The sequence below is a fragment of the Haliaeetus leucocephalus genome, unplaced genomic scaffold, assembly GCF_000737465.1.
Source record: "Haliaeetus leucocephalus isolate CR32 unplaced genomic scaffold, Haliaeetus_leucocephalus-4.0 Scaffold2, whole genome shotgun sequence".
Classification (NCBI taxonomy): Eukaryota; Metazoa; Chordata; class Aves; order Accipitriformes; family Accipitridae; genus Haliaeetus; species Haliaeetus leucocephalus.
The window spans coordinates 6,059,540-6,073,901 of record NW_010972438.1 but is presented as its reverse complement, the minus strand read 5'-3'; the positions used below and the strand labels follow the sequence as shown (position 1 = coordinate 6,073,901).

At 41.4% G+C, this 14,362-nt stretch overlaps 1 protein-coding gene across 5 annotated transcripts in view; it reads left to right on the top strand.

The window, feature by feature from the left end:
• MITF (microphthalmia-associated transcription factor) overlaps positions 1-14,362 on the top strand; it is a 99,062-nt gene that overhangs the window by 46,793 nt on the left and 37,907 nt on the right. For all 5 annotated transcript variants that reach the window (XM_010570644.1, XM_010570662.1, XM_010570636.1 and 2 more), the window contains one exon: positions 2,418-2,664. In XM_010570644.1, coding sequence (XP_010568946.1) covers positions 2,418-2,664 — 247 coding nt within the window. The remainder of the gene's footprint in view (positions 1-2,417; positions 2,665-14,362) is intronic.

Sequence of the window (14,362 nt, the reverse complement as noted above, 5' to 3'; positions counted from 1 at the left end):
AATTGCAAAAGAAATAAAACTTGGAAGAGTCTCTGCTCTTTGGGGAAGAATTTGGCAGAACAGCATTTTCTGGGACTATTGTTTCTTTTAAAGACGCAATACTTGCAGCTTTTGTTGACAATTTTCAATCAACAGTAGACCCCTGACTCATCTGCAGGAAGCTGTAAGGAGAGTTGTTGGTGTGAGCAGGTACAGTAATCGTGTGAGCAATATGAGGTTTCTAGCAGGGGCTGTTTGAAATGCCATGGAAATAATTTCTCCCTTCCTTCTCTCTCGCATTCCCCAAAATTTTAGTATATGGGAAGGTTCTTCTGAGATGTTTTTTAGCACACTTGGCTTTGGTAGGCAGAGAAACAGTTCAAAATGAAAGAAGGTGGGAGGAACTGCTGGGTTATGAATTTTGCAGAATTAGGTATCTGTAAAAAATGCTGGTAACACACAAATGAGAATCCTGCTTAGTGTGATACAAAATAAGCTTTTCCTCAACATGAGGAGAATGAATCCTCTCTTAAAAGCAGCATTTGAGTGCCTTTTTTTGCTCATCAATTACAGTGGTCTGCAAAGTGGGGTGTGTAATATTATTGGTGGGCAGGAAGAAAATATTAGCACTTCAGTAATACATGTTTGTAATTCATAAATAAATAAATATACATATATTGGGGGTGCATGCTCAAATATTTTTTCCTTGTAGCAGCGCGTGATCAAAAAAAATGGGAGACCACTGACCTACAACTGTCCTAGTCATGGAAATAAAGCATCTCCTCAGTTTAGAAATGTGCAAGTGGTTCAGATGTGCAGCCAGGAAACATGCTGCTGGGTTTAGATGTGAGAATGCTTCACCCTTAATTGAAAGGGTGGTGTTTTTTACAAGTATCACAGTCAATGACTTGTCTTGAGCAGCTAATTAGTACGATTATTCCACAGCTGCATTAGTTTCACCACAAAGGTTTTCTCTTGTTTTATCAAAAGGATCAGTGTCTCTGTGAATGTTTCAACCTGACAGGTCTTAAATAGCAAGATGGTCCCCTGCCTCCCTGCCCCCAAAATGCGTGCTCTGGAAAAGCGGAGTTTGATCTCTTGGGGGACTAAGTGTGGGTTCTCCTTTTTCGTTTCTACTCTGAACTGTTTTCAACATCAGTCCTAAACAAAGCTGGAAAACTTCCAGCATTGCTGGCTCCGGTTGTCCAAGCGCAAGTAGCTCTTGGTGCCTCAGCCTCCAGGCGAGACCTGGAAGGGATGCTTGCTTATGCACTCCTTTGCAAGCTGTCCGGTCAGCATCCCACAGGTAGCACCGAAACACCGGAGCCAGAGGTGGGATTTTCAAGAGCAATCTCCTCCTAGAGCGGGAGGGTTACTGCTGGCTTCCCCAGGCACGGCCCTGCATCCTTTTTGCCTAATGAGCCCTTTCCTTCCATGGGCTGACAGCAATCAGGTCAGAATCAGAAACCAAATATCCTGAATTATAGGCACCGTAGCTCTTTCTTATATGGAGTCATGTATTCTTACCCGCTTCCAACATCCTTCCCTCAAAGGATGCGCAGCTTGGTATTTACATACCCTCGTTGTTCCGCCTTATGTTACAGAAATATCTTATGAACGGGTTTTAGTTCTGAGGGCTAATAAAATGATGGGTTGCTTCAGAAGGTTTCCCTGCAGGCCATGGCAAAGTCCCATGGTTTGTCCCATGCTGTCTGGTAGGAAGCCCTGCTGGCCAGTGGCTTGGAGATAGCTCTTACGTGGTGAAGCAGTGAGCTAGCTTGGGCCAGCGTGATATGCTTTATAAAGTGTGACTGAAACAAGCCGTTATTGTTGTTTTTTCTGCCTGTTCTTGTATGTCACTGTGCTTGGAAGATCCTGGTAGGCCTCAAGTGGGAGTTGGGTTGGGTTTTTTTGGGTCTGGTTTCTAGCTATGAAGAGTGTCGCCACCAGCGAATCCAACCCCGAGGTAGTATTTTGCAGAAAATAACTGAACTTTACGTTTTGCTTTCCTGGGAGAGGTAGATTTATTTCATCTATTTATTTTTGAGCTAGATCGTTAGACCTGGAGCATTATCTTATACCTATCATTGGACTTGATACAGTCCTTTATTACTTTTTAAGAAAGGCATATGAGTGCCTGCTGCTATCCGTTAAAGCATTTATTCTTCTCGTGGATGGTTGCTGTAAAAATTGAAACAGCAAATAGCACTTTACAGCTGGATATTGGCGCTTGGAAGTGGTTAGCTGCAGCCAAGTTAAGGCAGCCTAATGTGGCTACTAAGTACCTGAAGTAGGTCGGCTCCGAATTCCCCCTCGCATGGTGCAGCGTATCCTCACCCATCCCGCCCCACGTTCTGGTGTGATTCTGCAAGCTCCGGCTGCTGGAGCCGCGATCCCGCTTGTGGAAGCTGAGCTGTCTCTCTCTGGTCTTCCCACAGCAATTCCGAGCATCCTGGCGCTTCCAAGCCTCCCTTAAGCTCCTCCAGCATGACCTCACGAATCCTGCTACGCCAGCAGCTCATGCGTGAGCAGATGCAGGAGCAGGAGCGTCGGGAGCAGCAGCAGAAGCAGCAAGCAGCCCAGTTCATGCAGCAGCGCGTACCCGTCAGCCAGACACCTGCCATCAACGTCAGCGTCCCCACCAGCCTGCCCCCCGCCACCCAGGTACCCATGGAGGTCCTCAAGGTACGCCGGTCTCTCTGCCTTTCCGTCTAGGAGCTCTTGCTCATCTAAGCGTACTGTATTTAATAGGGATGTGGCTATAGGGATTTTCGGCAATGAAATTTTGCAAACGAGCTGCGCTCTGGCTTGATTTGCAGCTTGTTTTGGCGTCCTGGTAATGAAAAACGGAAAAACTTTTTTGAAAATTTTGTGTGACTTTTGTTTTCGTTAAACTTTGAGATCTCGGGAGGTAGGTTATGTTACAAAATAATGTTTCCATCATTTTCCCTTTGGAAAATACTTCTCCATCTTTCTAGTACTTAATTATTTTCAAAAAGAAGAAATTATTAATAGATATTCAAATCAGTATTTTGGTTTTTAAAAGAAAACCATGAAATATTTTTGTAAAATGGAGTCAAAACTCATTACAAAAGAGCTCCTCAGAAAGCCTTAATCTGAAATAAGGGTGAGTTTCCAGCCTCTTGCAATGAGCCTTTGTAATCCTTTTTTGCTTAAATGACTTGTTTGCTATTAGTAGCTTTGGATTCCTTGTCCTACTGGAAACTGTAGGAGCTTGTTAGTATCCCTCTGTCAAAGGGGATGTAGCTTGCTAATTACTCGGAGAAAAACGTGAACAGTTATAAGAAAAGAGATAATTTCATGCACTGGTTAAGTCCAAGTAGAGTAAAGCAATGTGAAATGTGTGAGTAAAAGAATGTAAAATGCTTTGGAGAAATTTGCTGACATATTTCATGAAAATAAAATTGTCATTAGTTCTGAAGAGTTATCTATTTGCTCTGCATTATTGCTAAATCTTTTTATTACAGTCTGATGTTTAGTAACCGCTTTCAGTCGGTAAGCATACTCTTACCAGATAAGTTAACTGAGCTTGGTTACAATCCGCTTGTAGTTTGCTCATCGCTGTTATATATCAATAATACGTATTCAAAGATTTAGTTTTAAAATAGACTTGCAGGCTCAGGACTTTGAGGCAGTCTGTGTGACGGGTTTATGGAGAAAATGTAGAGTGCTTTTATTTATTGAATCTGCATTACGGTAGTGTGTTGACTGTGCCAAAACCAATATTTAATTGGGACACTAGAGTCTTACTTAAGTATGGTCTATGATCTAGGAGCAAAAAGGCGACAGCTGAATTTTGAATTATATACACACACACACACTTCCATCAAAAAATAAATATGATATACTTTGAGTGTGTGTGCATGTGCATATAGTAAGGAGTCCGAAATTGACTGGGAAGAGCTATTTTGTCTAACATTTTTGCATTACACACAATGTTTGTGTATAACAATTTGTTAAACTTGTTTCCAGGTTATGACACTGTAGTTATAATTCAGATCTAGCAGATGTGTAGGTGCTATGAAATAGTTTTTTGTTTGTAATGCACTTAGTTAAATAAGCATATACATTTTTATACCCTTTCACCCTATCAACCTAATATGTTATCATGTGAATTTTAGGGTTTTTTTAAACCTCTCTGAAATCTTGTAGGGAAGTGTTTATTTTCTGATGATATTTTAGTGTTAAGGAACAAGTGTCATGTCTTGAAGAAGCACTAGCAGTTGTCTATATTGTTCGTTTTACAATTGCCTCTTTTTATGAGAGAGGAGAGGAGGCAGCCCTTTATTTCTGAGAGACAAACTACAGAAGATGCTGCAGCCGAAAGGTGATGCTTGGTTATTACCAATGGGGTTACTATGAACTGGCTTGTCAGAGGATTTGTATGCAAATCTGTAATGAGTTAGAGCATTCCTAGGGAACTTCACGCGAAGGACTTGAACCTGAATCCTCATCCTTCACGATTGCAAAAGAAATACCTGTCCCCTGTTTTGTCCTGATAGAGGAGAGTCTCCTGGAAAGGAGGAGGACACCTCCCCTGCACTCGTCTTTGGCCCAAGTGGCAGTGAGCATGACCCTGTAGAGCAAAAAATTAAGAGAATATATCCTTAACTGGCTTGTAAATTAAAAGTAGTAACTGGCAAGAACTGCCTTTTTGGTGACAGAGAATTGCACGTTGAAGGTGATGATTGTGGAAATGTGAGCTGCCTGCTGGAACAAAATGATGCCTGTCTTCTCATCACCTGCATTTACATAAGTAACAGTCAAAATTAGAAAAAACAAGTCCTTTTGGTCTCTGCCCATGAGAGAAGAGTGACTGTTTTACATCGTTTTGTTGCTTGTGTTTTTGGTAGGCGAAAGCAGCTAAAGATTCATCCTTTTATCCTTACTGATAAAAGTGGGCCAGTTCTGTAACAAAAAAAATAGTATAAAATACCAGACTTGAAGTCATGATCTTGCTGAAAATTTACCACTGATCCTTCAGGAAGAGTAGGATTTGGCTGAAAGGTCCATATAATTTTGTTTTGGTGGTTGTTGGGGTTTTTGGGGGGTTTTGGGGGTTTTTTCTTGTTGTTGTTGTTGTTGTTTTTCTTTTCTTGTTAAATAGGTTATTTGGCTCAAAAGATGAGATTAACAATAAATCAGGATCTTCCTGGTGCCGATCTGCTGACAGCCAGCTCTGCCTGAAGTAACAGTGTACGGGTGACATCATTTCCCTGCAGCTGCTTTTTACACTTCAGTTGTTTTTTAGCTGTAGACAAATTTTCCATATGAGCTGTACAGAAGTGTTAATTAGATAAATAGGGAACTAAGTTGGTAACTTTATTATCCAGATGGTCTGGATTTAGTGACCTTAAAGAATGAGGTAGACAAAAAGGGGATTTTTATGTTTTCAGAAATGTTAATCTGCAAGGCAACTTTCTTTAAAAGAGATCTTTTTGAATATTACTTCATAAACAAATAAAACCAGATGTAGTAGTTGTTTTTGTTGTTGGTTTTGTTTGTTTGTTTTGGAACTCAGCATCAAAAAACACCACTCCAAACCTGTTGCATTTGTCAACATTTTGTGTTTTTAATTACATTGTGTGAGTTGCCCTTTCTCCCATATCTCCCAGCATGAGAGGGAAGATAATATTTCTGTGTCTGAGGATGGTAGTTTGGAATGACTAGTTTTAAAAGGAGCCAAAGGGGTTAATGAGCTTGATTTTATATTTGTTTTTGAGATGTTCATTTAGAAACAATACAGAAAGAAAGAGAAATACATACGAATCTATGTCACACTGCATAGGAATCTCCAAATTACATAATGTGGTATGCTCAAGGCCATATGAATAAATAGGATTTCATTTTCTTGAGTAATGACTTCTTATTGCATCACTTCTCTGCCAAGTAATGTAGCTTGGCAAGGTAGGAAATGACCTGAGTTGCTTTGTGCAGCCTAATTAAGAGATGGACTAGGAGCAGGTCTAACGCATTTGAAACAGTATCTCTTTGAATCTAATAGCAAAAGGAAGATTTGTTGCAGCTTTCAGTTATCCTCTGCAAAGCCGATGTTAGCTTCAGAGACGTACAGGCTGGTTTATCTTTAAGCACCTTTTCATCCATCTCCTGTTGGTAGTCGATGATCAACATCGATCACCTACAGAGATGTCACAAGAGTTTCTCTGCTTCTGCTGCAATTCAGCTTCTTGCTCTGCTTTGGAAATAGGAGCATATAGCCTAAGATGTTGATCGTTGGGGTAGTTCGAAGCCCTATCAATGTTGGATCAGGATCTGTTCCTGAGATACAAAGTAAGTTTATATTTTTATTTAAAAGAGCTCACTACTTCGCAAAGAGTTTGTCTCGAGATGTCTTCGGTGGGTTGTTTCATGGAGTAGCTTCTTCCATATGGGTCTATTTTAGTTTTGGGTACTTAATTGGTATTAAGAAGCTGTTCTTTTTGTTGTCGTCGATTGCAGTTATTCTCTCATCTGGTAAGAGTCCTTATCTGTTGGAGCAGAAGCACCGCTGCAGATCTCAACTTCAGTATTCCAGAGCTGATCGCTGGGAACTGGTCGCTGCATTTCTGTAAGAAGGGTTAGCTAGGACTTGAGGAGGTCGTGCATCAGGTCCCTGCCTGTGGTCCCTGAGACCTGATGATAGGTTAGTCCTTTTGCTCCTCAGCCATCCATTTGGAAAATATTACTGCTATTAATCCCATACCTTGTGGAGTTAAATTTGGTAAAGGTGGTGAAATCCTTGACTATTATTAATCGAGAGAATAGGCTCTTGGTTTGTGGTGAAGCTGGTCTGTTAATCAGCTTCCCCATAGCTGTCTTGGACTTCATCTTTACCATCTTCCTGCTTGCTATCGCGGAATTAGCTTTTGTCCTGTAGTCTTAGCAGCTGTCTGTTGACAGTTATTCAGGGAACATCTCCTGTTGATGTGATCGAGTTGCTGGGTTCTGCTTTTTGTGTCTTCTGTGCCCCCCTCGCCCGCTCCCAGCCTTCTTTCCTACCAAGCAACTTGCAGGATTCTTGTGATCAGTGAGTGATCTCCTGCCTCCTGAGTTACTGGCAGCAGCAGGGCAACTGCCTGCCTTTCTGACGGGCAGTGATACCCTAGCCTCATCCATAGGGTAGTTGTCTTCTACATCAGTCCAGGCAGCTAATTTTGCTTTTTTTTTTTTTTTTTTTTTCAGCAGGCAGAAGCACTGACTTGCATGACCAGAGTTTTACGTAATGTCCCTCTGGCATCTTCACTAAAGCTGCACTGTAGCAGTGTGGGTTTGAGGTTTACTACCCTTTACAAGCTTTTAAGAAACACAGAAGGAAAAGGATTTTCCTTCATCTAAAACATCTAAAAGATCCAGAGGAAGAAACCAAGGAATCATTCTAAAGGCTGAAAGTACCAGCCATCATGCCTTATTCTCCCAAGCAAGACATGCAAGATCCTCTACTTGTTTTTTGGGTTAGTCTTTGAGAAGTTCTGCTGATAGAAGTAGTCAGACCTGAGATTTTGATTAAGGCTTGCCTTTGAAGATGGCTCTTTTCTTTTTCTTTTTTTTCTTTTTCTTTTTTTCTTTTTCTTTTTTTCCTTTTTCTTTTTTTCCTTTTTCTTTTTTTCCTCTTTCTTTTTTTCCTCTTTCTTTTTTTCCTTTTTCTTTTTTTCCTTTTTCTTTTTTTCCTTTTTCTTTTTTTCCTTTTTCTTTTTCTTTAAGTGCACTTGTCTCAAAGTAGTTTTAGTTACAGAATTTGCACTGGTCCAAAAGTAAACTTATTGCAGAAATTCAGAGGAGTGGGTCTCGCCTGTCTGCTCACTGAGAGACATTACAAAAATTGAATTGTAGCTATGCTGTGCAGTTTGTATTGTTCTGCCTGATTTCTGGATAAAGTTTACTGTTCAGAACAAGCATAACACAATCCCTTAAGTACTTTGGACCTGCCTGCCCTAAACGCCAATGTGGCATTGCAGAAGCTGCAACTGGCATGAGCAGGCTTATGTCCTCCATGGGAGGAGATGCACTGGAGCATTGTCAGGAGCCAGGGCAGGAGGCTCAGGGCCAGCATCGGCCCACAGAATGCAAATCAGTTCCTTTGAAAACACTACCACTTCTTGCAGAACTGAAAACATTACTGGTGGGCAGCTGACGTCCAGCACTTTGCATGTCTCACTAAGCAGAGAGAAGGTGGAAAACTGAGGGTGAACACTTCTTCCCTCTGCCCCTCCATGTTATTTGTTTGCGATCCTCAGTTGGCACGTGGATGTGACGCTTGTGCTGTCGTGTTTTTAATGTGATGCACCAGGCCACGGCACAAGGGTTGATGATGGAAGCCTAAACTGGATTTGTTGTGAAATGGCGTGGTCCCTGTCCCAGTCTGTCCCGGCTGCTGCATGCTAACGCTCCCAAGGATGCGGTTGGTTTACCTCCCCTTCCTCCTGAGTGTTGTCTCACCAAATGAATAGCATAATAAGAAATCTGCTGGGCTTCTGACGTCTTTCTTCCTCCCTCTTTGCCTGCCATTGGGGATTTAAGAATGTAGCTTGGCACAGGAGCTGAGATGGGAGAGCCACGTCGGATGCCGCTGCGAAGTACAGCCTCAAGGGCTGGGGTGGCAGTCGCAGCGGGTGTCTGCTGCACGGACCGGCGTGTTCCTGCAGCGGTGCAGATGTCATTTGGACACTGCACAAACACTTTGTGAGTAACAAGATATAAAGAGGTCTCCTGACCAGCGGATGATATAGCAGGTCCCTTTTAGGATGCTAAAGTCCCTTTTATCCTTGTTTCTGGAGAGTGAGCAAGCAGTTCCCTTGCTCCAGGGGATCCGGACAAGGTGGGTCCTGCTTGGTTCATCTGCAGCTTGAGATCTCTCCTCTCTGTGCTCCCGCATAGCGCCCGCTCTTGCTAACGGGGCAGTTCACCCCCAAATGTGACATGTATATAAAAACATATGTATGGAAATATAGGCTACAAAAACATTTTTAATATTTGTTATTAACAGATTGTTAATAGTGTATTTGCATACAATAATGTTTATAATATGCTGGACATTTAAAAATTTCTCTGCCACTAGGGACCCCACGTAGGATTTCCCCTGCCGCACTGCCTAGGTTGGCATCTTCATGGTAGATGTTAACTGCTCTTCTGGTGCTAGAAATACAGCTCCTTACTGCTATGTCTTCTCATTGTGGCCTTTCTTCTTCCATCTGGGGTCCTAAACAAGCTGAAACCTCTTTGTTTCAAAGCCTAGAACCAGATACTGTTCACTGGATTTCCACTCTTGCTTTATTATTCCAAGAGCTTTTGCCCATCTTATGGCAGTATTTTGGGCTGATCACTACTGATACCAGAGCAGGTCCGTTTGTCTCTTAATGCTGTCCTGTTGCTGTAGTTTGTGCTCATCTTTCCCTTTACAGCAACTTTTTCCAAGTCGACAGGAGTGCAGGGCTGCAGTCGCGCTGCTTGGAAGGGTGCAGGCGACCAGGCTGGCCTCTTGCCTTCACCCTCGTGTCATTGTTCATTCAGATTTTAAATGCGCCACCACGATAAGCTCTTTGCATCAGATACCCTGTATTTCTTCATTTTTGAAATGCCAAGCATGCCTTCTGAGTGATGTTAATGACTATGGACATATATCAGAAAAATACCTCCTCCTAGTCCTTTTCCAGTGTGCTTATTACTGAGAGTGACCTGTGGTGGTAATGCAGTCCTGCCTGGCAGGGGAGGCTGGGCAGTTAGCAGTAGCGTTTTTGGTGTAACAATTACCGTAAAACTTCATTGTATAGGGGACTTATCTCAGGGTTCTAAAGAACAGGAACAATGGGATGTCAAGATAAATGTGTGGTAGCATCTGCTACAGCAAATGTGTGTTTGTGGACGCACTTATCTGATTAAAAGTTAATTTAATCATCTAACCTGACAATGGTAGATAGTAGTGTGTGCTGGTATGTTATGTAAGCATGGCGTGTATTTGCAATTGAGAACCTAGATGAGTGATTTGCCAGACCGAGTCTTGGTGAACTGCAGATAGAACATTTAAACTAAGGTTACTTGCGCGCAGTGACTCTGGTATACATAACTTAAGCCTACAGCAAATTCTTCATAAAGAAAAACTTGCGTTTAACTACAGAACCGCTAAACCCTGCCTTGTCTCCTAAGGCTTCACGTAAGTAAAAGTATCTCTCAGGCCTTAAATCTTTTGCTTGCTTAGCGGGTTGAAAGCTGTTCCAAAACAAGCACTGGTGCTAGATGTCTGTGGTTAGTAATAGAGGTAAAATGTAAACTCTTGCTTAACACCTAGGTTATTAGACATTAAAAATGCATGGAATTCAAGGGGGCAGCATGCTTTGGTGTACCAATGTCTGACTGCTTGACTGCTAGTGCAAAACACTGCTTTCACCCTTCGTCCCAAACGTCCTTTTCCTATGGATGCAAATATGTGCGTTGCCTAGCTCTTGAGAGAAATGCTGCTGATGATGAAGGTGTCTGATGTTTGCATCTTGTCTCTTCAGCTGTGGTCACTGTGAAGTAAGATACAGCTCCCAAAGTGGAGGGACAGAGTGTGCTGCTACAGAATTATGCTGCTGGAGGGGGCCAGGGTATTCCCTGGGCAAATGATACTGTGAGTAGCGTGCACAGGTAACTGAGCAGAGCGGGAAGGTAGCTGAGAAACTGCTCCTTATCATAGGGCTGTCGCCCTGCAAGTTCACAGTAGTTACCTGGTAGTTTGAAGTAACATTTTTGACACGGAGCAAATAGGGATATATTTGCACAAAATGATACAGGAATCTGGAGGTCTGAGCTCTGATCACATTTTAGAAGGTTCTTGGTGGTATATACCCTAGTTGGTGGTCTTCAGGTTTTGTTGTCTTCCTGCTGGCATGACAACATCCACAAAGTTAAGGAGAGCTTGCTAAGTTTGTTCTGTTACAGCTTCAAAGCACTTTTTTTTTTTTTTTTTTTTTTTTTTTGGTCTACCCATACTATCTGATGGCTGAGCTACCAGACCTTGGGAAAATGGTGGTTCACCACGTCTCAGTGGCTGTTTTAGAGCTGCAGAAGATGAGTTAATCTTCCCAAAGATTTGTAGGTGCTCGTAGTTGTGGGTATTAAAAGCATTGGCAAGGCTCTGCAGCCCGCCAGCTAGCAAATTTTAACAGCTTGTATTAAGTCCTCTTTCAGTCAATGTTAATTTTAGAAAAACAACTTATTACACTTTCCTGGTTAAGCCAAGGACATATGAAGAGAGTCAGTGTTGATTACTGCAGTTGTGCTTGTTGCTTCCACAGCTTAATTCGGCAGAAAATAGAGCCCAGAGCCACACGCGGCGCTGGAGAGCGGGGGATGTTGGGTGGAGGTCTGGGGAGGCCTCTGCTGACACCTTTGATAGACATTAAATTTTAAATGTGAAAATTTAGATCTGCTTAAGGTAATCTTTTGGTATTATGTATACTCGCAAATATTTCAGTTCTTCAGCTAGTTTGGCAGCATTATTCTCCGAGACACTGAACCTGTGTAGTGAATGAATTCAAAGTGACAAGCTGGAGACATTCCTGCCATTCAAGAGAGGCTTAAGGAATTTCTTATTGGCTAAATTACAAATATGTAGCATTTTGCCCAGCACTGCATGGCAATTTCAACCTGCCTGACCGTGACAAGATTAGCACTTTTCCTCCCCCTCCCCAGCAGTATTTTTTTTTTTTTTTAAAATTAGATTATGAAGTACCAGGCAGAGATGCAAAAGCTTGAAAGAGTAAAAACCAGCCTTACCTTGAATGATTCTGTCTGTCATTAGATTGGTTCCTTAATTAGCCCCATGTCCTTTAACCTCTTGAGAAATAAGTAAGGGATAAATTTGGGGATAAAGACAAAGACGCCCGAAGATTTACCACACACCGCTAGGTAATTCATCAAGGAATGTTGGTAATTAGCCCTGCCTCTTTCCTTTCTGTCTCATTTAATAAAACTGGTTGATTTAAAATAATGCCCGCTGGTTCATTATCAACTACTTTAAGAGCCAAGTTATGAACTTGAAACAAAAACCAGTATTGTGTTGTCTGTAAAGGACCTGGCAAGTGTGTTTTATTTTGTTTCTTAAAAAAAGAAATGATTCAGTCCTGTCATCAGTCTCCCCAACTTGATAATTAAGTATTACTTTGTGTTTGGATTACCATTTGGCTTTTTGGGTGTATTTATTTCTAGTGTCTACTACTGAGAGGCAGAGAGGAGGAAAAAAAATCCAAGATCTTGAAGAGGTACATGTCAGATTGTGTTAAGAAAGCATGGCCTGATGGAATTCAGCTGAATACAGACTTTATAATAGTAGTAGTCGTCCAGTTGAGGAAATGGGTAACTGCTTTAACCCTTTACCTCTGGGAAGTAAGTGCCAGCTTCATGTCTTGTTCTTTGAGCAAAATGATCCATTTTAGTAACGTGTCCCTTCAGTGCTTGTAGTGGAAATTGTCCCTGAATTGACGACAGAACTCATCTGGTTTGTATTTGCTTAGGAAAATATTCATGCAGCATTCTTTCTTTTTCTTTATAGATAGGAATTGCGTTAGTCAGAAATTAAATGAGAGGATCAGGCTAGAACTGGATCAGTACACTGCTGCCTTTTGCACTTTTCTGGGAGAGTATCTCTGTATGGCAGCATCCAGTTTGAATTTGTTACATCAACAGTTGTTGGCCAGCGGATCAGGTTAGGTCGGTCTGTCTGACTTAAATAATTAAGTTACTATTACTGTAAATCTTCCTTTAATAATTAATGTCAGACATGGATTGCAACACTTCTCAAACTGTTGTGGGCTAGAGGAAAAGCAGGCTGTGCTGCTAGCCTTCTGCTTGTGGTAGGCTTGCCAGATTTGAATGCTTTAGAAGACTTTTTCTGAACCTCTTCTAACTCATCAGTATCATTGGGGGCAGAACTGGATATAGTGTTTCAGCGCAAATAAAAAAAACCATCCTCCTCGCTTGTCTTCCATGCATCCCCTGGGATAGTGCTTATTCTGGGGGAGCTTGTGTTTGTCATTTGCCGCTGTGACCCAGCAAAACTGCGTGTCTGCTTTTCTATGCTTGGCAGATTGGTAAATGGAAAAAAAAAAAAGTGATGGCCTCTGTGGAAATATTACTCTTCCAATCTTTGGTTCTCAGCAATTCTTTTGTTATGAACTACAAGAATACCCTGCTGCCTCCAAACAGTTGCAGAGAGAGTGCTGGGGTATTGGGGTAACAGCTCAACCCTGCAGGTTGTCACTAGAAGCATCACCACTGGATGCCAGTTACCCACTTGTTTATCATTTTGAGATTTCTTAATAAACTTCTATAGTTTAAATTGACTTAGGACTAGATATTTTTTCCAGCTTGTAACAATGTGGAGCAGAAAATCAAGTATCTTAAAAAAAAAAAAGAAAAGAACACCCAACAACAAACACAACTCTATTTAATACCAGTGTTTTTGCAAAGTTAGAATGTCCATGCCAAATTAATAGTTTGAGTTTCCCACATCATAGTCTTATATTTTTAACATACTGGGACAATACTTTGTTACAGACCTCTGACTTAGTGTTTTCGGCTTTTTGAATATCAGTAGTTGAAGTTCCAGATAGATCTTTGAAAACTCTTGGGTAACTTACGCAATTCAAGTAGAATTATTTTTTTTTCCTTTTGAACTTGGTCAAGAGCAGCATGCATTTCAACATCAATATCACAGTAATTAAACTAGTACACGAAATGCTTGGAAGCACTGAGAACATACTCAGGTATGTCATTCCTTGTGTTGCACTTTTACAGTCTCTCAGCAGATGGCATTACGGTTTCCAAGAGTGTGTATATTTCTTGGGAAAGCTCTCAGCTGCTGGGGAAGTCGTCTTTCTAGACTATTCCTTTCACTGATGAAGGCTAATACTCAGGTGTTAAAAACTGTTTTGACAGTTATTCTAATCGTGTTGTTTGCTTGTGTTATTGTATTTTATTTTCACCACCTAATGTCCCCGAGGTACCTTTAAGCCATTAACCAGTAAATGCCGTATGTAAGTTATTGCATGCAAAACCCAGTTGCTGCTAGAAACTCTGTGAAAGGCAGGCTGCCTCTTCTAAATAAACCTGCTACTGGCGTCCAGTAGAAGTAATAAACTTGTTCAGCAGGTAGGACTAGAGCGCTAAAAAAAAAACTTAGGCGATAAAACTGGAGTGTTTTTTCCATTGAACATTCCCAATCCTCAAAGCGATGTAAGACACAACTGTATTGTGCTAAATTATATACCCCCCTTCCTGCTTTGTGCTACATATCCTGATTTTTGTAGACAATGTGAGCTAGTGAAAGAAAAAATACTTTGAAGAAGTATGTGATGGCTTTTTGGAAAAAAGTAGTAAATATTACTGT